The following is a 24,954-nucleotide window of genomic DNA, read 5'->3' on the forward strand; positions in this document are numbered from 1 at the left end:
TCAACCTGCTTACTCTCATTCTTTTTAGTGACTTCTTCCCTTCCCTTCTAATACCTTTCCTCCCAAACATCAAATAAATTTATAGGAGTAAACAATAACTCCGCAGTCAAACAGAACAAGAAGTAACATGAGCAGCATGAAAAAGCAAGGAAGAAAAGGAGTACAAACAATGCAGGACAGCCTAAATATTCAGGAGGACCTAGAATCATCAGAAAAATGGTCAAATAAAGAACTCAAGGAATACCTTAGACAGATGGAATGGAACCTTAAAGAGGATATGAGACAGCAAATTCAAACAGTGAAAAAACACATTGAAAATGAATTACATAAACAGATAAAAGAAGAAGTTAAGCATCTTTATCAGGAGATAGAGATTATAAAAAAAATCAAACAATAATTCTAGAAATGAAGGAAACTATAAACCAAATTAAAAACTCAAATGAGAGTATCACTAACAGAGTGGAGCAAGTAGAAGCCAGAACATCAGATAATGAAGACAAAATATATCATCTTGAAAAGAGTCTAGCCAACTCATAAAGGCTGGTAAAAAAATCACGAGAAAAACATCCAAGAGATATGGGATAACATAAAAAAACCAAACTTAAGAGTCATCGGGATAGAGGAAGGTATAGAGATTCAAACCAAGGGAATGAGTAACCTGCTGAATGAAATAATTACAGAAAACTTTCCAGAAATAAAAAAGGAAATGGATATACAAATTGTAGATGCATACAGGACATCGAGCATACAAAATCACAGTAGACCAATGCCAAGACACATTGTTATGAAGATATCCAATATACAGAACAAAGAGAAAATATTAAAAGCTACAAGAGAAAGGAGGCAGATTACATTCAGGGGTAAACCAATAAGGTTAACAATGGATTTTTCATCACAGACGCTGAAAGAGAGAAGATCCTGGAACAACGTATTTCAAACACTGAAAGACAATGGATGCCAACCAAGAATTCTGTATCCAGCAAAATTAAGCTTCAGGTACGAAAACGAAGTAAAAATCTTTCATGATAAACAAAAGTTAAAGGAATTTGCAGCCAGAAAACCAGCATTGCAAAGCATCTTGAGCAAAACACTACACGAGGAAGAAATGAAAAACAATAACCAAAACCATAGTGGGAAGTACCTCAGTAAAGACAGAGGGCGGGGGAAAAGCTAATCATGGAGAAACAAACTAAATTAAAAAAAAAAGATAAATAATCAAACATGGCTGGAAGTACAAACCATATATCAATAGTAACTCTAAACCTTAATGGCTTAAACTCTCCAATAAAGCGACATACACTGGTAACATGGATTAAAAAAACAAATCCAACAATATGCTGCCTCCAGGAGACACATCTGATTGGAAAAGGCATACACAGGCTGAAGGTGAAAGGTTGGGAAAAAATATACCACGCACACGGTCCTCGTAAGCATCCTCATATCGAATAAAATCAACTTCAAGACTAAGTTAATCAAAAGGGATAAGGAATGACATTATATACTGTTAAAAGGAACCATTCACCAACAATACATAACAATTATCAATATTTATGCACCAAATAATAGTGCTGCGACGTTCATAAAACAAATTCTCCTCAAGTTCAAGAATCAAATAGACCACAACACAATAATTATGGGTGACTTCAACACAACTCTCTCACCATTGGACAGATCCTCCAAACAAAAGTTGAGTAAAGAAACTATATAACTCAATATCACAATCAATAACCTAGACTTAACTGACATATATAGAATATATCAACCATCATCAAGTGGATATACTTTTTTCTCAGCAGCACATGGATCCTTCTCAAAAATAGACCATATATTATGCCATAGGGCAACCCTCAGTAAATATAAAGGGGTGGAGATAATACCATGCATTTTATCTGATCATAATGGAATGAAACTGGAAATCAATGATAAAAGAAGGAAGGAAAAATCCTACATCACATGGAAAATGAACAATATGTTACTGAATGATCAATGGGTTACAGAAGACATAAAGGAGGAAATCAAAAAATTCTTAGAGATAAATGAAAATACAGACACAACATATTGGAATCTATGGGACACAATGAAAGCAGTTTTAAGAGGGAAATTCATCGCCTGGAGGTCATTCCTCAAAAAAAGAAAAAAACCAACAAATAAATGAGCTCACACTTCATCTCAAAGCCCTAGAAAAGGAAGAGCAAAACAACAGCAAATGTAGCAGAAGGCAAGAAATAATTAAAATCAGAGCAGAAATCAACGAAATGGAAACAAAAGAAACTATTTGAAAAAATTGACAAAACTAAAAGTTGGTTTTTCGAAAAAATAAATAAGATCGACAGACCCTTAGCCATGCTAACAAAGAGAAGAAGAGAGAGAACTCAAATTACTAACATACAGGATGAAAAAGGCAACATCACAACAGATACTACAGAAATACAGAAGATAATTAGGAATTATTTTGAAAACCTATATTCCAATAAAATAGAAGATAGTGAAGACATTGATAAATTTCTTAAGTCATATGATTTGCCCAGACTGAGTCAGGAGGATACACACAATTTGAACAGACCAATATCAATAGATGAAATAGAAGAAGCAATCAAAAGACTACCAACCAAGAAAAGCCCAGGACCAGATGGGTATACAGCGGAGTTTTACAAAACCTTTAAAGAAGAATTAATACCAATACTTTTCAAGTTATTTCAGGAAATAGAAAAAGAGGGAGCTCTTCCAAATTCATTCTATGAGGCCAACGTCACCCTGATTCCGAAACCAGACAAAGACACCTCAAAGAAAGAAAACTACAGACCAATATCTCTAATGAACGTAGATGCAAAAATCCTCAATAAAATTCTGGTGAATCGGATACAAAAACACATCATAAAATTGTGCACCATGATCAAGTAGGATTCATCCCTGGGATGCAAGGATGGTTCAATATATGGAAATCAATAAATGTTATTCACCACATCAATAGACTTAAAGATAAGAACCATATGATCATCTCGATAGACACAGAAAAAGCATTCGACAAAGTACAGCATCCCTTTATGTTCAAAACATTAGAAAAACTAGGGATAACAGGAACTTACCTCAACATTGTAAAAGCTATCTATGCTAAGCCTCAGGCTAGCATCATTCTGAATGGAGAAAAATTGAAGGCATTCCCTCTAAAATCTGGAACAAGACAGGGATGTCCTCTATCACCACTTCTATTCAATATAGTTCTAGAAACACTGGCCAGAGCAATTAGACAGATGAAAGAAATTAAAGGCACAAAAATAGGAAAAGAAGAACTTAAATTATCACTATTTGTGGATGACATCATTCTATACCTAGAAGACCCAAAAGGCTCTACAAAAAAACTACTAGAACTAATAAATGAATTCAGCAAAGTGGCAGGATATAAAATCAACACACATAAATCAAAGGCATTTCTGTATATCAGCGACAAAACTTCTGAAACAGAAATGAGGAAAAACATTCCATTCACAATATCCTCAAAAAAAAATAAAATACTTGGGAATCAACCTACCAAAAGAGGTGAAAGATTTATACAATTAAAACTACAGAACCCTAAAGAGAGAAGTAGAAGAAGATCTTAGAAGATGGAAAAATATACCCTGTTCATGGATAGGCAGAACTAACATCATCAAAATGGCGATATTACCAAAAGTTCTCTATAGGTTTAATGCAATGCCAATCAAAATCCCAACGGCATTTCTTGTAGAAATAGAGAAAGCAATCATGAAATTCATTTGGAAAAATAAAAGACCCAGAATAGCAAAAGCAATTCTAAGCAGGAAGTGTGAATCAGGCGGTATAGCGAAACCGGATTTCAAACTATACTACAGAGCAATAGTAACAAAAACAGCATGGTACAGGTACCAAAACAGGCGGGTGGACCAATGGTACAGAATAGAGGACACAGAGACTAATCCACAAGTTACAACTATCTTATATTTGATAAAGGGGCTAAAAGCATGCAATGGAGGAAGGATAGCATCTTCAACAAATGGTGTTGGGAAAACTGGAAATCCATATGCAACAAAATGAAACTGAATCCCCTCCTCTCGCCATGCACAAAAGTTAACTCAAAATGGATCAAGGAGCTTGATATCAAATCAGAGACACGCCGTCTGATAGAAGAAAAAGTTGGCTACGATCTACATATGGTGGGGTCAGGCTCCAAATTCCTCAATAGGACACCCATAGCACAAGAGTTAATAACAAGAATCAACAAATGGGACTTACTTAAACTAAAAAGTTTTTTCTCAGCAAAAGAAACAATAAGAGAGGTAAATAGGGAGCCTACATCATGGGAACAAATTTTTACTCCTCACACTTCAGATAGAGCTCTAATACCCAGAGTATACAAAGAACTCAAAAAATTAGACAATAAGTTAACAAATAACCCAATCAACAAATGGGCTAAGGACCTGAACAGACACTTCTCAGAGGAGGACATACAATCAATCAACAAGTACATGAAAAAATGCTCACCATCTCTAGCAGTCAGAGAAATGCAAATCAAAACCACCCTAAGATACCATCTCACTCCAGTAAGATTGGCAGCCATTCTGAAGTCAAACAACAACAAGTGCTGACGAGGATATGGGAAAAGGGTACACTTGTACATTGCTGGTGGGACTGCAAATTGGTGCAGCCAATTTGGAAAGCAGTATGGAGATTCCTGGGAAAGCTGGGAATAGAACCACCATTTGACCCAGCTATTGCCCTTCTCGGACTATTCCCTGAAGACCTTAAAAGAGCATAGTACAGGGATACTGCCACATTGATGTTCATAGCAGCACAATTCACAATAGCTAGACTGTGGAACCAACCCAGATGCCCTTCAATAGATGAATGGATAAAAAAAATGTGGCATTTATACACCATGGAGTATTAAGCAGCACTAAAAAATGACAAAATCATGGAATTTGCAGGGAAATGTATGGCACTAGAGCAGGTTATGCTAAGTGAAGCTAGCCAATCCCTAAAAAACAAATGCCAAATATCTTCTTTGATATAATGAAAGCAACTAAGAACAGAGCAGGGAGGAAGAGCAGGAGGAAAAGATTAACATTAAACAGAGACATGAGGTGGGAGGGAAAGGGAGAGAAAAGGGATATTGCACGGAAATGGAAGGAGACCCTCACTGTTATACAAAATTACATATAAGAGTTTGTGAGGGGAATGGGAAAATAAACAAGGAGAGAAATGAATTACAGTAGATGGGGTAGAGAGAAGATGGGAGGGGAGGGGTGGGGGGATAGTTGAGGATAGGAAAGGTAGCAGAATACAACAGTCACTAATATGGCATTATGTAAAAAGGTGGATGTGTAACTGATGTGATTCTGCAATCTGTATTTGGGGTAAAAATGGGAGTTCATAACCCACTTGAATCTAATGTATGAAATATGATATGTCAAGAGCTTTGTAATGTTTTGAACAACCAATAAAAAAAAAAGAAATAACAAGTTCAATTCCCTTTGACTCCAACCTCCCTTCCACACACTCTTGCCTGTCCTGTTCAATCTCCAAGCTCTCTTTGGGAGCCATGTCTTGAATAGGTGTGAACAGATTTCTATACTGACTATGGCAGGGACCTTGTGTTGTGGTCCCTCTAACATTGCCACACTATCACCAAACACTAATGGCCTCCAACAGGAAACAAGCAGAGGAAACAAACAGTTCCACCTCTCTCTCTGTACCTCAGAGGGCTATTTGGGAATAAAATTAAATAATTTCAAAAGCTTCTTGAAATAAAACTTTTTCATAAAAGTCAGATATTAGTGTGATATCATTTATGTAGCATATAAGCCATATTGAGCAACCTAACAATCATAAAAGATTTTTATAATCTTAATGATTTTTTAAAAAAATTAGATTCTGAAGAATTCAAATAGATGAAACTAGGAAGCAGAAATTTGGGACTGTGACTAGGTTTAGTTTATCATTCATTCATTTGACTACATTTATTGTCCAAAATTTATTTATTTTTGAATAACCACTATACATATGATGGTTAAAGGAAAAAAAAACAGGTATGATAGGTTTATAAGTACCTATATTACATTTATAAAAGTGGGAGAGAATAAAAAATAAAGCAAATTGATGAATAATTACACCTTGTAGTGAGTTCAGTGAAGGGTACACTGAGGAGAAAGGGCTACTATGATAGCCTTATCAGAGATGGCCTATCAGAAATGAAGACAAGCTAGGCCCAGAAGAAAAGGGTGACTGCAAAGCCTCACTCCATGAGGAAGTTTGGCATGTCTGAGGACCCATAGGACAACTTTGCTTTAGACCCTGTGGAAGGAGAGAGTCCTGAAATAGGTTGGTTAAATATTAACAGGCCTGCTAAAAATGATTTCAATGTAAATGCAAGGAAAGCTTTGAAGGGTTTTAAGCAGGGGTGTGAATAGATCAGCTCTGTTACTTAAAGGCAAGAAAGATCAATTGAGCAGCCATTATAAGGGGTCATGTATAAAGGCTGGTTGTTTTGACTATGGTGGTGGCCGTAGAGGAGAGAAGTGGAACTTCGAGATGTATTTAGGAGGTAGAATGACATGTATTTGGTGGCAGATTGGAAATTCGGGGTGTGGGAGTAATCAATGAGACCAGAATGTGCCACCAAAAATGAAGGATTTTCGAGGTGTAAACAATTAAGAAGAAGCCCAGGCAGGAAAGTGCTGTCTTCCCTTTATTTGGTTTAAGCAGGACATAGATTTACAAAGACAAAAGGTATCCTGTCTTGGTGTTCTACCAGAGGGAACATAGGTCACCATTGAAAACAACTTTAGATTTGGCCTGGATATGGGAGCAGAGGAATCTACATTAATAAGCTTTACTAACTGGCCTTTATCTGCCATTGATTTGTTGCCATGTTGCCACCAAAGAACTCAAGGTCTTTTCCCTTTTTCTTGTCATTTTTCTCTTAAGAATGTACAGTTTGTTGTTGAAGATGCCATAGAAACGAGAATTCAAAGATACTTCTTTGAGAGTTACTCATTCCCAGATTCTCCCTTGTATACATGTTAATGGATTTCTATTTGTTTTTCTCTTACCAATCTCTCTTACTACAAGAGTTTATTCCAACTAAGAACTTTTAAAAATCAATTTATTTATTTGTTCTAATACATGACAGCAAAATGCATTTTGATTCATAGTACACAAATGGAGCACAGTTTTTCATTTCTCTTTACACAAAGTAGAGTCACACCATTCATGTCTTCATACATGTACTTAGGGTAATGATGTCCATGTCACCCCACCTTCTTTCCTACTCCCACAGCTCGTCTCTTTCCCTCCCTCCCCTTCGCCCTATCCAAAGTTAAAAATATGGAACACTTCTCGAATTTGCATGTCATCCTTGCACAGGAGCCATGTTAATATTCTCCGTATTGTTCCAAGCACACAACTAATAACTTTTAATGATTGAATAATTTTTTTTCTTCCCCTAAAATCCCTTGTGTGTGGCTTGAATAAGTAGACAGGTAGTGACTTTGTGCCTGGCCCTGTTTGAGGTCCAAGTTGACTTACCAGAGTCCTGGTCACCATCCTCTGCCTTGGGCTGTACAATTGGATGTACTACTTTAAGTTCACCAGCTGGTACTGATGATGGATTGAAGTGAATTCTAACCATATCCTTCCCGGTGTGTTTGTTGGCTATCCAAATTGTCTTTTTTTTCAATGTTGAATAGAAGATACGGTCAGCAAAAAGAGATATTGCAAACAAATTGTGCCTAAAAAACAACCGGGGGGTGGGGGGGAGGTGTAATCATAAAAAATGGCAGAATAGTGGTTTGGATTATTAAAATTTCACCTCATTTCCTTTTTTTGTCAGAATTTTAATCGCCTGCAGTTTCTTATTTCTTATTTAGATTTAGAAAAGTATATTGCATTTAAATTTTTTTATTTAGTCATCATAATCTGAACTAATAGGAAATAATTTCTTTCTCCAGATCTGGATCTGTGATGAAAATGGGGAAGGAAACAAGAACAGGATACGAGTGGATTTCGGTTTAGTCATCTTTCTGTTCGGCTAATTTCTGCCTCTTTCAGTTACTGGAGAGTCTTTCTGGCACCATAGCAAGTCAAATAAAAGATGATGCTTCACAAAATGTATGATATAATAATTCCAAAAAGAGTAACTACGAGCAACATGTGGGAACCTATTATATGCCAGATACTCTGTTATTTTTTAATCTGTATTTATTTGTTTAATTTTCACAATGTTCCCATATCACAGAAAACTGCAGATAAGAAAAGTTATGTAACTTACCCACCCCAAGTCATTCATCTAATAATTGATAAATCTGTTTCAGACTCCAAAAATTCACGTGCTAAAACTACCACATCTATTTAGCTGACAAATGATAAATTATTTTTTTTCACACAAACTTCAGCTAACAATAGTTTTATTTTAAACCATAAGAAAAACCTACCGGGTTGGAGGTTTGATCAGATGGACAGACCTTCCATCATAATCACAGGAATAAATATGAGAATTGCTTCCTTCTCTATTGTCCTGAATCCAAAAGAGGCGTTTATCAAGCACATCCAGTGACATAGCCGTTATTCTCTCTGGTGTCTCTAATAGAGTCTTCACTTTCACCCCACTGAGATCTGCTCTGTGAAGACTGCTGGCCACTTCTGAAGACCAAAATATAAACCTGAGGGCAAACACATTACATAGACCCATAATTGAATGAATAGTCACTAAAATGGCAGATTCTTTCAGTGTTTCAGCAGCCCCTCATTCCTACACAGGACAATTTTGATTATTTTGAATGAAAATTCAATTCAATAAGTACATGTTAACTATTAAGGAAATTATATGTGATTGATTCAAGTTAGAAGAGTTATGCTTCTCTAGCAGAAAATCATGGTAGTCAACAGTGTTTATAAAAGGAGCCTGCCAAGTTCAAATGCAGGCAGGCCACTGTCCTATTGAAAATGGTGTTAGTGTACTATTAAAGAGGACCTTGGTCTCATGAAGGCCCCTTTGACTTCAAGATGTTATGATTCTAGAAATTTTTATTAGATTTGAAATGTATTTCAGTGTCTGAAAACAGCAAAATTTACCTTTCTACTGGATCAACTGCTATATTTGCAGGATATTTTAAGGTGCTTAAAAGAACATGGGAATTGTTTCCTTTCAAATCTGTTACTGTAATGATTCCTTCCTGTCGATTTGACCAAATAATTTCTTCATTTATCCAATTTATTGCCATTCCAGAAACATTTTTCTCTATATTGCACACTTTCTGTAAAATCAAATTTCAAAACTGTTATCAATATTTCCCCATTCACAGAAAAATTGATTTTATTGCTATGTATAAAAGTCTACTCTTTTAAGTACCTTTCATTCCCCTAAGTTATTTAAATAATAAAATAGTCACATATAAGGTGACTATTTTATTATTATAATAAAGGTGGCTTTGTTTTGATGTAGCAATATTACCCACCTCCATGTGGATATCTCTAGGCAAAGTATTTATATCATAGCTTTGAAACTGAGAATTATCCTATGCACTATTGAAATTAGCAATCAACCATAATGTAATAATTTCAACTATTTTAACAGTAGGATTTTGATGCAGAGTTTATTCAGTTTTACTTGTTAATGAAATGTTCGGATCCTTACCTAAACTTAATTCTAAGCTTTTCCAAACTCTGGCAAGTTTCCCTTGGAGTTTGAGCATAGAACTATGAAAAGGAAGAAGTTCTTGTTAAGGCTTCCATTTTCTTCTGGCCCCTCCTCCTCCATTGGTCCCTTCCTTTTTACAGATCTGCATGTCTTACACCTTGACCCATTAACAGTACTTCTTCTTATATGCCTTGAGCTGTCCCTGCTCTTACATGATCCAAACAACCAAACTGAAACCTCTCTTATCTCCTGATTCCAGACTTAGGCAGGTCAACAACAGGGCAACTGGTATTCTTGGCGCTGGAGGTGCAAGGTGGTTAGAAGCCCTGATCTGTACCATTGCAGGTTCTCATGGTATAATACCCCCCAGTCGCTCAGTTCCAGCTACCTATCATGTGATGTTATTAAACAGAGTTGGGCAGAGGTGGTCTGGCCTCAGAGTCTGAGCTATTCTCCTCTCAAAGCAATCCAACCAACCCATTTTAACAATTACAAATGTATTCATATACTAGGTGTTCCAGGTAAGTTGTTTGCATATTGACAGTTGTCCTTTGTAAAACAATGTTTTAACCCCAAAAAGGGACTACAGAAGTAGAATTTTAGGGATCAAGTCAATCCTTTTCTGATGACTTGACATAAATTCACAACTGTTTACACCTTCTCTTGTTCTGTGACAGAAAGCCCTCCAGATTCTTAGACTCAAGATTTTGAAACTATTCTACCAGATTGGTTGGAGAATAATGAGTAGCCATAATTGTTAAAAGTGAGATTAGCAAGTATTAGAGATGTGATAAAAACAGATTAATGCCTAATTGAAGCTTTTAGGAATAATTGGAGAGAGAAAGGTTTGGTTAAAAAAGAAAAAGACAGAGAGTACTTTGTACTGGGAATAAATGCTTAAAGTCTTTGTAATCATGTGCCTTTTGCACTCCATCTGCAAAGTATTGTGAGAACTCTCCTCCTGGGACTCATTTACCAGTTTAAAAGAAAGATTAAGGATCTTTTGTATGTACTTCAGGTAAAATACTTTAATCTATTATTTAATTCACTTGCTTTTTCTAGAATGCACACAGCTTGAAAATAGAGAAGAAGAAAAATTGTCCTTCTAAATTTCAGGTGATTTTCCCCTCCGAAATGACAGAGATTTTGTACAGATACAATAGGGTTGATCAACCTCAGCACTATGGACATTTAGGGCTGGATAAGTCTTATTTATTATAGGGACTCCCCTAAGTTCAATAGCATCCCTGGCTTTGCCCACCAGATGCCAGTATCCCTTCCCCTTTCTCTCTCACCCAGAGTGCCATCCCCCAAAATGTTTCCAGACATTGCCAAATATCCCCTGAGAGGCAGAATCCTCCACCCAGCTGAGCACTAGTGAAGTAGAAAATAATCATGTAAATAATCAATTCTAATTATAACTGACCTATAAAGTTAGATATTTTCAAAATTAAATTCATGTCCTCGCATTCTCCTTAGGGAGCTTCTGTGAGTTTATTCATATATAGTACCACAGATGCAGATTAAGTGCCTACATTTGACAGACACACATTTGAACCATAATGTACTTTTGTTTATACATGAAGAATTTAGCATATCATATTTGCCTGTATCTCAATCCCTTTGAATAAATAGCATGGGCAATGATACTTGACCTTTTGTTGTTGTTGTTGTTCTAGGGATTGAACTCAGGGACATTCAACAACTGAGCCACATCCCCAGCCCTATTTCGTATTTTATTTAGAGACAGGGTCTCATTAAGTTGCTTAGTACCTCCCCATTGCTGAGGCTGGTTTTGAACTCATGACCCTCCTGTCTCAGCCTCCAAGCTGCTGGGATTACAGGCGTGCATCACCACACTTGGTAGTACTTTACCTCTTGTCTTGACCCATTCAGGAAAACTCTTTGCAAAAGTTGTCTTTCTAAATCCACCCAATAGATTCTTTCCTTCTTGTAATGAAAATCCATGATCACCGAAATACCAGCATCTACCACCAGTCGCTCATGGTTTGTGCCTTCTGGGTCAATTCTAAAGATACTGTTTCCATGGGAGAAAATTAAGTAGGGTGTAGGACCTGAGTGGGAAGAAAGAAACCAAACTGTACATTTTCAATGGTATTTAATCTGACCTAGGCAAATTACTTCCCCATGACAACCAACACAAGCAGAATTATTATTTAATTCCTGATTTTATATTTTAAATAAATAAAAACTATTACATGGAGAATAATGAGTCCCTGTAGATGTTCACAATTAATTTTGTATGTCATCTTCCTTATAAATAAATTATAAAAATGAGCATTGCCAAATTATGAAATATGAACTATTTAAAGAAAAAGGTATTTCTTGTTCTTATTTGTAAAATGCCCTTTTATGTTAAAAAGGGAACCACATACTGTATATCATGTTGTGGAAAGGATCTATGTGAATGTTGATTTTAATTGTGTCCTTTGGAAGTAAAATTTCAAATATTTTGGAAATAGGCCCCTTTCCTGTGGCCTAATCTGAGAACTTTGAGTCATTAAAAAAAGAAAAAAGAAAGTTTTAAATGGGAGCAGGAAAAATTGAAAAGTCATCATTTTTCAAGTTCAGAAATATTTTCACTGATTGGCATTGTCATATAAAATACAGGATGCTCAGTTGAATTATAATTGCTTATATAGGCTGAGGATCCCTAATCTGAAATCTACAATCCAAAATGCTCCAAAATACAAAACTTTTTAAGTGCCCACATGATACCAAGTGGAAATTTCATGCCTGACCTCATGTGATGGATAGAGGCCAAAAAGCAGGCACACTAAAAATATTGTATAAAATTATCTTTAGGCTATGTATATGAAGCACATATGAAACATAGAGGAATTTTGTGTTTAGACTTGGAACCCAGCCCAAAGAGTTCTCATTATGTGTATAAAAATATTCAGGAATCCAAAAAATATGAAATATGAAACACTTCTATGCATTTCAGATAATAGACACTCAACTAGAACATTGTGTGGGACTTGCTCACAATAAAAAATTATTTTCTATTTATCTGAAATTCTAATTTAGCTCAGCATCTTGTACTTTTATTTGCTAAATCTGGGTGGTAGACCTTGGATTTCTCGGTTCCTACAGGGTTTTGCTTTGTACCTATCCCCATATCTGGCGTCCTGTTCTGGGTAATGTCCACCTACCTGCTCTGATTCCCTTGTTCTCAACAGCTTCTTGGACACTGGTCCCTTCTTAGAGACTTTGGCACTCATTACTGATTGACTTCAAATAAAGCTTGTCATTGATGCTCCAAGATTGACTCCAGGGGATGGCTTCAACCCCTGTAGCCAAGCTAGATTCCTTGGTTTCTCCTGACCAAAGGGTATGTGATGATAATTTTATACAATATTTTTAGATACAATGGAACCACTGGGTGAGTGAGGGGTTAGAGGACAATACTAACATATTCTTGCTTCCCTGCTGGGCTTTCTCCATTCTATTTGAACATTAAACCTTAATACCTTAATGAGTCTTTTTTAAAAAGTATTTATTGTTCTAAGGATTAAAAAAATGAGGGATTAACAACCTTTTACACAAGGATCATGTTCTAAAATCAGAAAGCATTAACTCCACTTTAGAGGATATATCAGAATAGAGATATGAGAAGCAGGGAGAACTTTAAGATCATAAGAATGTGAAACAGGTGCCACTATATGTGTCTGAGAGAATGAGCTTGAATCCCTTTTCCCATTTCTTTTCATCGACACCAACCCCCTCCACAATGGGTAGGGTTCATGCTACTGCAGTTGTGGGAGCACAGAGTTATCTTAGAAGAAATGGAAAGGGTATGTGATGGGGAGCCCGAGGCCTGGCTTCCATTCCTGGCTAACAAGCTTCTCTGAATATCTCACAGGATCTCCCCTGCCTGTATTATTGGAGAAAAAATGAGATTATTGATGTGAAAACATTTGATTAATCATGGAGGACCACATATGTGTAATCTGCTTTGGTTATTTCCATAGCCAAGGACTCAAGACATAGTTTTGTTCCATTGTATTAATTTGAACCCAGGGACTAGAATGTTGGTATAACTCACTTCCAAGTCAGTAATAAATCCTGAAGTAAAGAAAGACAATAGGAACAGGCAGTCTGAATACACAGCTACTAAAGTGTGGGCCACAGATGACTGCAGGCTTATAGGATCTATTACCAAGCGTTCTCTTTGATATGTGCATCATGCCTTCTCGGTAAACTGAATTAATGTGTCCAACACATATTATTAATTTTCTAATGCATTGATACATTGGTGAGATTGATAAAACATTGATTTAAAAGTTTTATTACATGGGTAGTTTCCATGAAAAAAGTACTCTGACCATTTTAGTATTCTCTGTCCCAGAACATACTACAATCTTTTGTACATAATAAGTACCCAAAAATCTTTGAATAAAGCCACAAATTAATTAAGAAATAATTGTGTCATGTTTATTTGTCTGAGTTTTTACCAACAAGAACAAAGCAAAAGAGACTGGCAGGTAGATCTATCAAATTTATGAAAGCAGAATCTATCCTGGGGTGCATATTTAGAAACAAAGGCAATAATAACAACAACAAATTTTAACATCGTGGTCTCATTTATCCACCATACATCACCATGGACTATACAGGCCAGATATTAAAGTCAAATAAATCAAATAGAAATCTGAATACTTAAATCTGAAGAATCCTTAGATCCATACACAAATCATAGCATTAAGACACAAATCATATCATTAATTCTGTAATTTTTCAAAACTCAAATAGAGAATAATTCTGAAAATACTAAATCTAGGGCTGGGGTTGTGGCTCAGTGTAGAACACTTGCCTAGCATGCGTGAGGCACTGGGTTCAATCCCTAGCACCAAATAAAAATAAACAAATAAATAATAGTATTGTGTCCATCTACAACTTAAAAAATGTTTTTAAAAATACTAAATCTAAGTATGAGTAACCAATGTATTTTATCCTCAGATTTTGCTTATCCAGGGATAAATCAGAGCACCCAAAATTTGGCATCTTAGAACTGGAAGCCTCAAGACATTACCTATTTCAATATTTCCCAAAATTGTTCAAAAAAGTCACACTGTATAAGTATGTGAATGTGAAAGTGTGTGTGTGTGTGAGTGTGTGTGTGAATGTGTGTGCATGGGTGTGATATAGATTTCTTCCTTTAAGATTCTAATTCTTTCAGCAGGGCTGAGCTCAGGACTGGGAACCTTTTTTGAACAGACTCTGTAGGTGATTCTCATATCTTAGTGAATTTGGAAAACATGAACCTAGTTAAGAGGAGGAGATGTAATGATGCTTCCCAAAGCCCTGCCCCTAGTGGGTGATGGAGCTGGAACTGGAAACTGGCACTGCCCTTCCAACCTGGCACCCTCCCTCCCTCTTTCCCACCTGGGTCCAGGTTGCCATATGTCAAGTCTCTCACCTTCATTTCACTTGTGCAGCTGATTCTAATTCCACTTCCCTCAAAACATTGTCCAGCTTCCTTCTACTGTCAGCATCATTTCTTGTAAACCAGGGCCTGGGCTGAATATTTGTGATATGAAATATGATTTAAAATAAAATTAAATACTTTAAGAATTAGGGGCAGTGGAATGTCATTATTCTGTACAGCCACTGGTAATGCTAAATAAATCAGTGTTTTTTTCAACCCTGTCAAGGACTCTATCAACACCAGTGTGCGGTGCGATATGTGGATTTGAATGTCAGCAGAGTGTGTGTGTTTGAACAGCAAAAGCTTTCCCACGACAAAACCTTCGGCGTTTATTTTGGGTGCATTTCAGTAAGAAGGAAATGCATGGAAAGTCAAACATCATTTCTAAGGAACACAAACCCAAAGACAGCAAACAGGTCAAAGCAAATCAATTGGAACCTCTGGCTTCTCTACCTGGGCATTAGTAGGGGATCTTCATGAATAAGAAATAAAGGAATCCAGAATGTTTGAAGCATATTGAAGACTTTCATAAGTGACTACAAAAACTGAGGCCTCCTTGGCACAGAAGGCCAGTAACAAAAATCAGGCTTTGATTGAAATAAGCAGGAGAAACAGAATATTTTAGAACAAGAAACTCTCTACCTTCCATGACAGAGGTTGGAGTCTGGGGAACTAGCCCACACAGGTAAGTAAAAAGGTCCATTGACTGCCTTCTGCTGGCCTTGGGGGCAAAGGCTTATGGGAGCTATGACAGAAGCACATGACCAAGAAATCCAAGTCTTCTCTCAGGTCCCAAGCTGCCACCTGCCCTCACCACCACAAGCTTCTTCCCTGAATCTGGAAATAGACTGAAGGTTCATAGAACAAAGAAAGTGAAAAGGAAACATAGAAATTTCCAGATTCAATGACACCATGAGAGAAGAATGTAGCTTTAAACTGATGGACCTGCTGCAAGAAAGCCTGTCAGCTCCTCCCACAGCTGGCTCCCACCTCCCCATTAAGCCCCTGAGAGCAGCCATTTATCACCACTCCTCAGGGAGCCGACCTGAACGCTGTCTTAGGTTTTATGAAGTGCAGAAAGTTTTATTTCACAACCAAAGACCACCTCCTCTCTCTCTCTCTCTCTCTCTCTCTCTCTCTCTCTCTCTCTCTCTCTCTCTCTCTCTCTCTTTCTCTCTCTCTTCAATTATGTTCCTTAAAAGGGCACAAACGAGTTTACTTTCTTGGACAACCACAATTTTCCACTCAGTGTATTCATAAATGTCAAAATTCAAGGCAGGTGAGAATGAAGTCAAATGACTCAAGGAACACACCCAGCCAGGGTGGCCAGGAAATTTGAATGTAAGGCTAAATTCTATAAAGAACAATGGGGATTGATTTTGATGTTGCTTCCTGAAAAATGTGAATGGGGATTGCCACCCTAGACCTTGAACAGTGGTAGACATGTGTCCTCCAGAGCAAAAAGCAAACCCTGCCCTACTCACAGCTATGTTCCTTCGATCTACAGAGGCATGTACCCAAATTCTCAGCACAGGAATCAAACCTTGCAAGTTCTGCAAAATTGTGTTGTAGGGGACAGACAAGCAGGGCACTGAAGATAGCAGGAAACAGTTTTATTTGGCTGCAGCCAGGGTCAGAGGGTAAGGCTTTTGCTGTAGTCAATTAACCCCCTGAACCCCCAGTTTCAGAACTTTATACCCAGCATGTAAGGGAAGGGGCTTACACATTCACAGTCTGCACAAGTTCACATAAAAGCAGCTTTTACTTTCACTGTTTTGAGCAAGTTAACCCTTCAAGGACAACACCTGAGAAGGGGAGAGCTTTCCCTTTTCTTTCCTCCCACTGACAGCTGTTACCACGGAGCCCAATTGGTAACTTCTCTTATCTTAGAAATATAGACATCCCTTCGAAGCTCCAGCTCAAGGTCAGAGGCCTTTTTAAAGGATCTGTCTTTTTATTATCACATTTTGCATTTGCAAACACACTTTTACAAACTACTATACTGGATAGATGTTTGTGAAAAACTGGTAAAGGGACGTTCAGTTCTTTTGTAGAGACTCTTTTACTGATACTCCTAAAATCAATATGGTGAAGATTTCTGGAGAAGCTTAGTTAAGATTTTCTGTGGAGAAGGAGGTGCCACTACAATTGGACTTGGATTTTTTCCCCCTACTAGGGGCTTCTCAGAGTTTTTACCATGCTGTTACACATGTTAATACTCCAGGAAGGTGGGGTAGGAGGTGAATAGCATTGGAATAGTAAAAGCCCCAATCTGTGTGTTTTCACTGGGGTAACTCATTGGATATCATTTCAGTTAATTGGGTAACACTAGGAGGTAAATGCTCTTATCTCCAATTTACAAAAGAAGAAAATAAAGTTCAGAGCAGTTAACTTGCCACAAGTCATAGGGCCAATAAGTATCTTCGAGGAGATATTAAGCTGTGACTTTCTCATCTCAGATCCTGGCTTCTAAGCACCAGGCTCAACTGCTTACCCCAAATTGGATGCACCAGGAACTCTTAGGATTTAGAGTGTTTTAGTTTGATTTTTTTGGGGGGAACACACTGCAGCAAATGCTGTTCTAGCATAGTCACTATCAGGCTGGATTCTCTACCCCTGTGTTCTAGGAACTAATTATAAAGTAGGACCCTTCAAGTAGATTACTGTAATTACATCGCCTGGATAACTTTATATCTAATTCTGTAATGTATTGCATTCCATACATAATGCATTCTCTGCATTCCTTGGCTCAGCACTCCTTTCTCCCTCTTCCCAAAGAGCAGTGTAACACTTCCAAATCTTTCTCTGTTCCTATCACCTAGGACTCCCTCCTTTGTCATTCTTGCCTCCCTATGTAATCACCCTGGATTATCATCCAAGCTCAAGATCACATCTGTAGCATTGCTTATTGTCTTCTAAGGTAACAGTCACAGATTCTAGGAATCAAGACATAGAAATATGTGGGGGCCATTTTTAGCCTCCAACAGCTAATGATATTATGAAGCCATTGTTTTGAACTGAACTCCTTTATTAGGCCTCAAAAGACCAGACTAAACTGCACCAATATGATGTCAATCATTCTGAGTGCCTTATAATTAAACAGCTTTAAAGAAGCAGATAGATTCCCAAACAGTTTTTCTTCAAAGTAGAAGATTTCATTCTACCTGAGTCAGTAGGAGGTCCCTTCTGCTTTAATGCTTACAAAAAATTAAACTGATCCATCTGTTTATTTTTTTCCTCTTGTTGCAATTTCTTGTCCCTACCTTACAAAACCTGCTATTTTGAAGAATGTAGGCTGCTCCAATTAATGACTCTCAAATAGGAGCCAATTAAAACTATAACAATTTTTTTTTGGTAATTTTTCTTCTGACATGATGTTGAACATCTTTTCCTGAGCTTATTTGCCATCTTTATATCCTTTTTGTTGAAGTTGTGGTCCTTTGTTTATTTTTTAAGTGATTTGTTTTGTTATTGTTGCATTTGAAATGTTAACAAAAATAAATTTTGGATATACATCTTTTGTCAGGTATACGATTACAAATGCTTTTTCCAACATAAGCTTGGCTTTTTATCCTTCTGTCATTGCCTTCGCTAGAATAACCTTGATTTTGATGTACAATTTATCAACTTTTTCTTTTATAGATTCTGCCTTGTTATCATATCTCAGAACTTGTTTTTGTTTGTTTGTTTGTACTGGGGATTGAACCGAGGGGGCTTTAACCTTGAGCTATATCCCCAGCCTTTTTTATTTTTTATTTTGAGACAGGGTCTCACTAAATTGCCCAGGCTGGCCTCAAACTTTCAACCCTCCTGCCTCATCCTCGCAAGTAGATGGGATTACAGGTGTGTGCCGCTGCTCCTGGCTCAGAAATTTACTTAACCCCAGGACACAAAGATATTTCCTATTTAAGTTTCTTAGTTTTATATCTTAAAATTAGATCTGTGATGCATTTTGAGTCAATCTTTGTGTTAGGTCCACAGTTCTGGTTGAGGTTCATTATTTCGTTTGTAGATGTCTAGGCATGTAGACATCTGGATATCTAACTGGCCCAACACTATGTGGTGAAGGTGATCCTTTTCCCACCAAATTACTTTTGCACCTTTGTCAAAGATCAACGGGCATAGTTTTATGAGTCCATTTCTGGATTTTCTATTCTAGTCCATTAGTTAATATGTCTATCTCTGGGCCAATACTACAGTCAGTTTAATTTTTAAAACTCTTAGAACTGATGCAGTTTTGCATAACAGGGAACACTGTTACAATGTTTCTGTGCTGTAGGGAATTCTTCATCTTAATAAAGCAGTTTAAATATATCTCTGATTTTCAACATAAATTGTACTCACTTTTATTTAAAGACTATCACTGCCATTTTAATGCATTCACCAACATTAAGAACTAGGAGAGTTTTTTCATTCTCTCTCTCTCTCTCTCTCTCACACACACACACACACATACACACACACACACACCTCACATGGCAAGACTCAGAGATCACTATCCTGATTTATCTGAGTTTTGTCCCTGTGTTTTCAACTCTCTGATGTACATCTCCAGTTGGGGATGTCCTTCAACCCCGGAAGTCCCTCTGCATATTAAAAAGTGATATTATACAACAGTTTCTGATTTGCATTTAGTTTGAATTTGATAAAGAGGTTTAAAAATCTGATTCAATATATTTTTATATTTGGTCTTTAGCAGCTGTCATAGAGAAAAAAAATTTTTACCATTATGTGGAAAGAAAGGAATGCTTCGTTGGCTATATTTACATAATCCCAATCACAAAATTTATTTTTTCATTATATCCATCAATTATTCACAAACTTTGTTGAGTTACACTTGCAAACTTCTGTTTTCCCAGGTTTTAATCAGTAAATATAAACAAACTAACTAGAAAAGTTGCACTTTGTGTTTTAACAAATGGATCAAAAGGAACAAAAAGTTATTTATCTGGAAGATTTTTTAAAACATTTTTAGAAACCATTCACAGGTATTTTAAGAATGCAAATATGAGGGATTTTAATAGGTGCCATATTAGAATTGACTCTACAGCAAAATCATATAACAATGAAAACATTTCCAATGTCTGTTTTCAAACTACTATCTTTTTGTTTAAATTTCCTACAATTAGCAGTCACTTTCTCATTCACTGTTAAGATGTCACCTTCAACTTAGATAAAGTTTTGATATTCTGGTTATTTTTTAAGTACCATATTATTGACATCTGTTTATAATTACAGAAAAAAGTTGATAAATTGAAATATTTGTCTTTTTTTCTTAAAAAAAAGAATAATATGTAATATTTGATTGTTCTTCTAAGTGCTTTTATAGTGGTATTTTCATGGCTCTTCCTCATCCAATAAAATGCATCGTAAGAATCTGGCTCAGTCTTATTTTATATGAGTGACTACACCAGTGGCACCCATAGCTCTTCATGCAATTTCACTTTCAACTTCTTTGCTCCACCAACTTGCTGTGAAGGCTGCAGTGGAATTACCAACCACTTTTTCTTTGATGTTCCAGTAAATGCAGTGGCTCTGCTGCCTCTGGATACACTTTTACTGTTTGTTTTCATAGAACATATTTTAATATGTAAACAAGTCATTTCTGGTTTATGAGAATTTTCACTATGAAGATTTCTTCTCTGATACATCTTTCCTTCACCTGGTTCATGAAAGAGAATCATACTTCTCTGTGCATTTCATTGTTTAAACAGAGGAATGCACAAATCTTATTGGCATTGGAGACAGAATACTCATGTTGATTCTACTGGATCCAATACTATTAACTGAGTGATCTTCAGCTCATTACTTAACCCTCTGTGTCCTTGTTATGTCTTTTAAACAATGGAGGAAATAATACTTCATGGGATTGTTATCAAGAATTAAAAAAAATTAATTCATTAAGGTGCTTAGAATCTTGCCTGACACACAATGAGTTTTTGGTAAACATTAGCTAATATTTTTGAGAAAATAAAAATACAAAAAATAAATAAAATTAAAATAAAGTATAATAAAAATACAAAAATATAATTAATTTTAATTTTAATGTAAGTTTTTTGGTACCTATTTTATCAAATTTCCAGTGATACTTTCTGTGCAGTTTTGAAGTCTTACTGACAAAGGAACACATTCTCATGCATTGGCCTGTGGTTTCCCATGTATTATTTTAGTGACATTTTACCACCACAGGAAGCAGGAGGAGCAAGTACTTTGCCAATAGCACGAGGTTTTCCCTTTTTCTGTAATGTAAGAAAGCTCCAAAGAGTCTTCTGACTTTTTATCAGTAAGCTTAGTAAATGTGGTCTTAAATATTAGAACATGGAACACAACAGTAAAAATTATACAAAGTTGTTTTCAGATTCTGGAAACCCATTTTTAAATATCTCACTTGTCCAGGTAGCTAAATATGACAACTAACTTATTAAGCACATTTTACAATTTTTGTGAGGTACATCACTAGAAACAGCAAGAGTAAAACCATTTTTTCAGTCTGTCTCCTTGTTAATTTCCCCATATTTCTTGTTTAATCTAAGAGAGTGACATTGCTTTCTGTTCTTAGGTAGGCAACATTGAGCTCATTCCAGAAGTGAAAGAGACAGGGCTGCCTTTCTCTCATTATTCTCTTTGGCTTGCAATATTTGTTTTGTCGACAATCTCTAGTTTCTTTGAAGAAAGGCTTTAAACTACTTGTTGAATTTCATAAAAGTTAGTTTTAAGAAAATCAAATAGTAATATGTGTAAATTATTAGCTAAATCGTAGCCCACCCCACCTCTGGCCCCTGGCACTATGGAGTCCAACTGTCAGCCCAAGCACAGAGTTCATGTTGAACAAATATTGTGGCTTGATTTGAATTAATCCAGTGGTATAATGTACATAAAAGAAAATGTCCATCCTATTTTCAAAGTACTTTCAACATAGAGAACTAGTTATAGTAAGATGTGTTCCTTAAGCCAATTTAAAATTGTTAACCAATAAAATTATTTTATTGAAGGCCTTTCAACAATGCATCTTGGAAAGTGTTGTGTGCATTGTGATTTTGCAGAATAAGAATCCTGAACACCGAGCTGCAGTCCTGGGAGGATCCTAAGTTGCCTCCTGGCATTTCAGTTTCTCCTCTACAACAGGAGGTAGGTGGCTAGATGATCCTGAGAGCCCTCTCTAATTTAAATTATTAATATTTAGCAACTTAATTTCTATCCTGCCTGAATTATGAAAGTTGGTAGTTTCCATGTTTGTGGCATTTTTGTAAAAAGGCTTAAGCTTGTGGGAAATTCCTAGATAAATGTTATTCACCTTAACCTCTACTTTCTGTGAAATGTTTCTTTCTGTGTGCTTCTCTATACTTCAAATACTAAATCAATAATGTCATTAGGAGCTCTACTAAAGAAAATAAAACATAACTCAAAACAACTTCCCCCAAGAGACATTAAATGCTCCATACCCTGAAAGAAGTCTGAAACATTCATCAACTGATTAAATGTCTAAAAATTTTATTGGAGGTTCAAAATTTGATTTGACTCTTATTTGTCATCAACACAATTACTTTATTCTTTTACTGTCTTTAAATGATGTTCCTGAAATCACAAGTTTAAGCATAAATATTTGCCTACTGATACTACACTCTGAGTGTTTCTGATAAACAAAAGAAAATTTAAAAATGTTGAAGTCTATACATTTTCTGACTCCAGTATCACTGTTCTCATTAATCTCACCCAGGTCAGTGCTAAGTTCTGGGTCCTAGTTGTATGTATAGCTATAAAAATATAGATTAAAAATTGTTTATATAATTTTCTTGAAATGTTGAAGGCAAATGTAATAAATAGCAAGAATAACCATTTAGGAAAAAAATAATTAGTTGGAGATTCTGTGCTATACCTAATCATCAAGGATAACAGCAAATCAAAAAGAACACGCTGGTTAAAATGATCATTCGAACTTGACTTAACTCAAGAAATCAACTTTAGACTTCTCTAAGCATCATTGAAAATTTGAAGAAAAAAAAAGTGGGCATTAAAAAAGTTACACAAGGCATAAGTCTCAGAGACTTCGAACTTGGACTTTTGGCCAGTGCTAGAAGACTATGGAGACTCTTGGAAGTGGACTAAATATATTTTGCATTGTGAGATGGGCATGAGCTTTTGAGAGCTGGGGGCAGAATATTATGACTTAGGTATAAGGTATCCCCCAAAAGCTCATGTGTGACACAATGCAAGAATTTTCAGGGGTAAAATGATTAGATTATGAAAGTTGTTACCTAATGAATAGATAAAGATAATATGAAGCATAATGATAAGCTAAATATTATCCCCTAATTTCTTTATCTTAAAGTTTTAATTACTCTGATTTGAAATAATTCATACAACATGCTTTTATAGTATCGTCTCTTTAAAACTTATAAGTAAATAAATAAATAGACATATATTAGGATGTGCTCCATATAAATATGGAGAAGTCTCCGCACAGTGGATATGAAGTGCAAACATTTAAACTTGACCTCCAGGACTCCATAGGTTTCCCCAGTTTCTCTTTGATGCAAGTTCTTCTCTTTAGAACCTGACCTAAGGTGTGAACAATGTGCCGCATGATATCCTTGTACAAGAAACCATTAGTAATGCAAATCTCATGCCTTTGTTCTTACTGTTCCTGTATTCTCCTCCATCACCCTCTTCAGCCTTGTGCACACCTACTAATCTTAACTTCAGCATTTCCTCTAGGAGGCAATTCCTGATCTTACAAACTTCCCTCTGGGAAGAATTCACTACTTCAGTTGTGGCTTACACGCAATTTCTTTCCTCTATAGATGCAGAAGAGCACCTCTAGTATTTTCCAGGTTCTTTTGTGCCGTTCTTTATATAATTAAAAAAAATAAGGAGCCTGTCCAAAGACCTGGCGCCATCTGTGCTGCTGTGTCCCTTCTCAGGGCTGCTGGCCTCACTGCCAGGCTCCAGAGCGACCCTTCAGCAAGGTCAAAATTCTACCTGCCAGACTCGCCAAAACAAATCTGACTGGCTGAAAGTTGGGCTGACCTTGGGTACCAAAAGCTTTCTGTAGTCCTATCTCATCAAACAACATAATAAAGATGTTTTAGAGTATAAAAGAAGAAATTTTTTGGATTAAACTTTGGAGATACTAATATGGTATGTTCCGTATAATGATTATAGAAGACCTTTTGGATTCACCAATCTATTGAGTTTTGGATGTCAGAGAAAATTATATGTGAATATATATGAAGTCAGAATTTGTGTTTTGCTTGACTAAATGAAAGAAATGGAAGGGGGGGGAAGGTCCATGAAGAAAAAAGAAAGAAAGAAAAATTACACAAGGCAAAAAGGTGTTGCTAATGTCTTGGCTTATAATGTTTGGTTAATAGCCAATATTACTGGTAACTCCCTACATATCAATCAAAATTCTAAGCATTTTACATTAATTAATTTCATCTTCATAACAATTCTATGAGATAGGAACTAGCAGCTCAAAACAGCTATGTAATCAGACTTTATCAATTTAGAAGCTGAGGCCAAACACGCCATGCCAGGTACAATACATTGACAGGGACCAGAAGACTACTACTTCATCCAAAGTAAGCAAGCCAACAAGCAAGTGTGACACCAGCACCACCTGCCCCAAACTACTCCATTTTGTCCTTTGCAGGACCAATTCACTTCTAGAATGCACCAACAATTCATTCTCCTTAATATATATCCCGCTTTTCAAAAATGGCATTTCATTCCATCTCAGAAACAATAAAACCTAGTAATTTCATATGCATCAATACAGGATTAAAAGAGAGATCCATGGGCTGGGGCTGTAGCTCAGTGGTAGAGCACCTGCCTCGCACGTGTGAGGCAGTGA

The 24,954-nt window shown here is 36.4% G+C and overlaps 1 protein-coding gene, 1 non-coding gene and 1 pseudogene across 4 annotated transcripts in view; 1 reads left to right on the forward strand and 2 right to left on the reverse strand.

Annotated features, from left to right (window-relative positions):
* Egf (epidermal growth factor) overlaps window positions 1–24,954 on the reverse strand; it is a 145,140-nt gene that overhangs the window by 114,310 nt on the left and 5,876 nt on the right. For all 3 annotated transcript variants that reach the window (XM_046458806.2, XM_058583773.1, XM_058583772.1), the window contains exons 2-5: window positions 11,525–11,724; window positions 9,085–9,266; window positions 8,445–8,672; window positions 7,540–7,742 (exon numbers count right to left, since the gene is read on the reverse strand). In XM_046458806.2, the coding sequence (XP_046314762.2) occupies window positions 7,540–7,742; window positions 8,445–8,672; window positions 9,085–9,266; window positions 11,525–11,724 (813 nt within the window). The remainder of the gene's footprint in view (window positions 1–7,539; window positions 7,743–8,444; window positions 8,673–9,084; window positions 9,267–11,524; window positions 11,725–24,954) is intronic.
* On the reverse strand, window positions 7,333–7,435 carry LOC124102782 (U6 spliceosomal RNA). The gene has a single exon (XR_006854981.1). It is a non-coding gene; the product is annotated as a U6 spliceosomal RNA (small nuclear RNA).
* On the forward strand, window positions 16,014–24,219 carry LOC124102661 (NADH dehydrogenase [ubiquinone] 1 subunit C1, mitochondrial-like; annotated as a pseudogene).

The sequence above is a fragment of the Marmota monax genome, unplaced genomic scaffold, assembly GCF_021218885.2.
Source record: "Marmota monax isolate L192 unplaced genomic scaffold, Marmota_monax_Labrador192_F-V1.1 WCK01_AAM20220418_F8-fsc00002, whole genome shotgun sequence".
Taxonomy (NCBI): Eukaryota; Metazoa; Chordata; class Mammalia; order Rodentia; family Sciuridae; genus Marmota; species Marmota monax.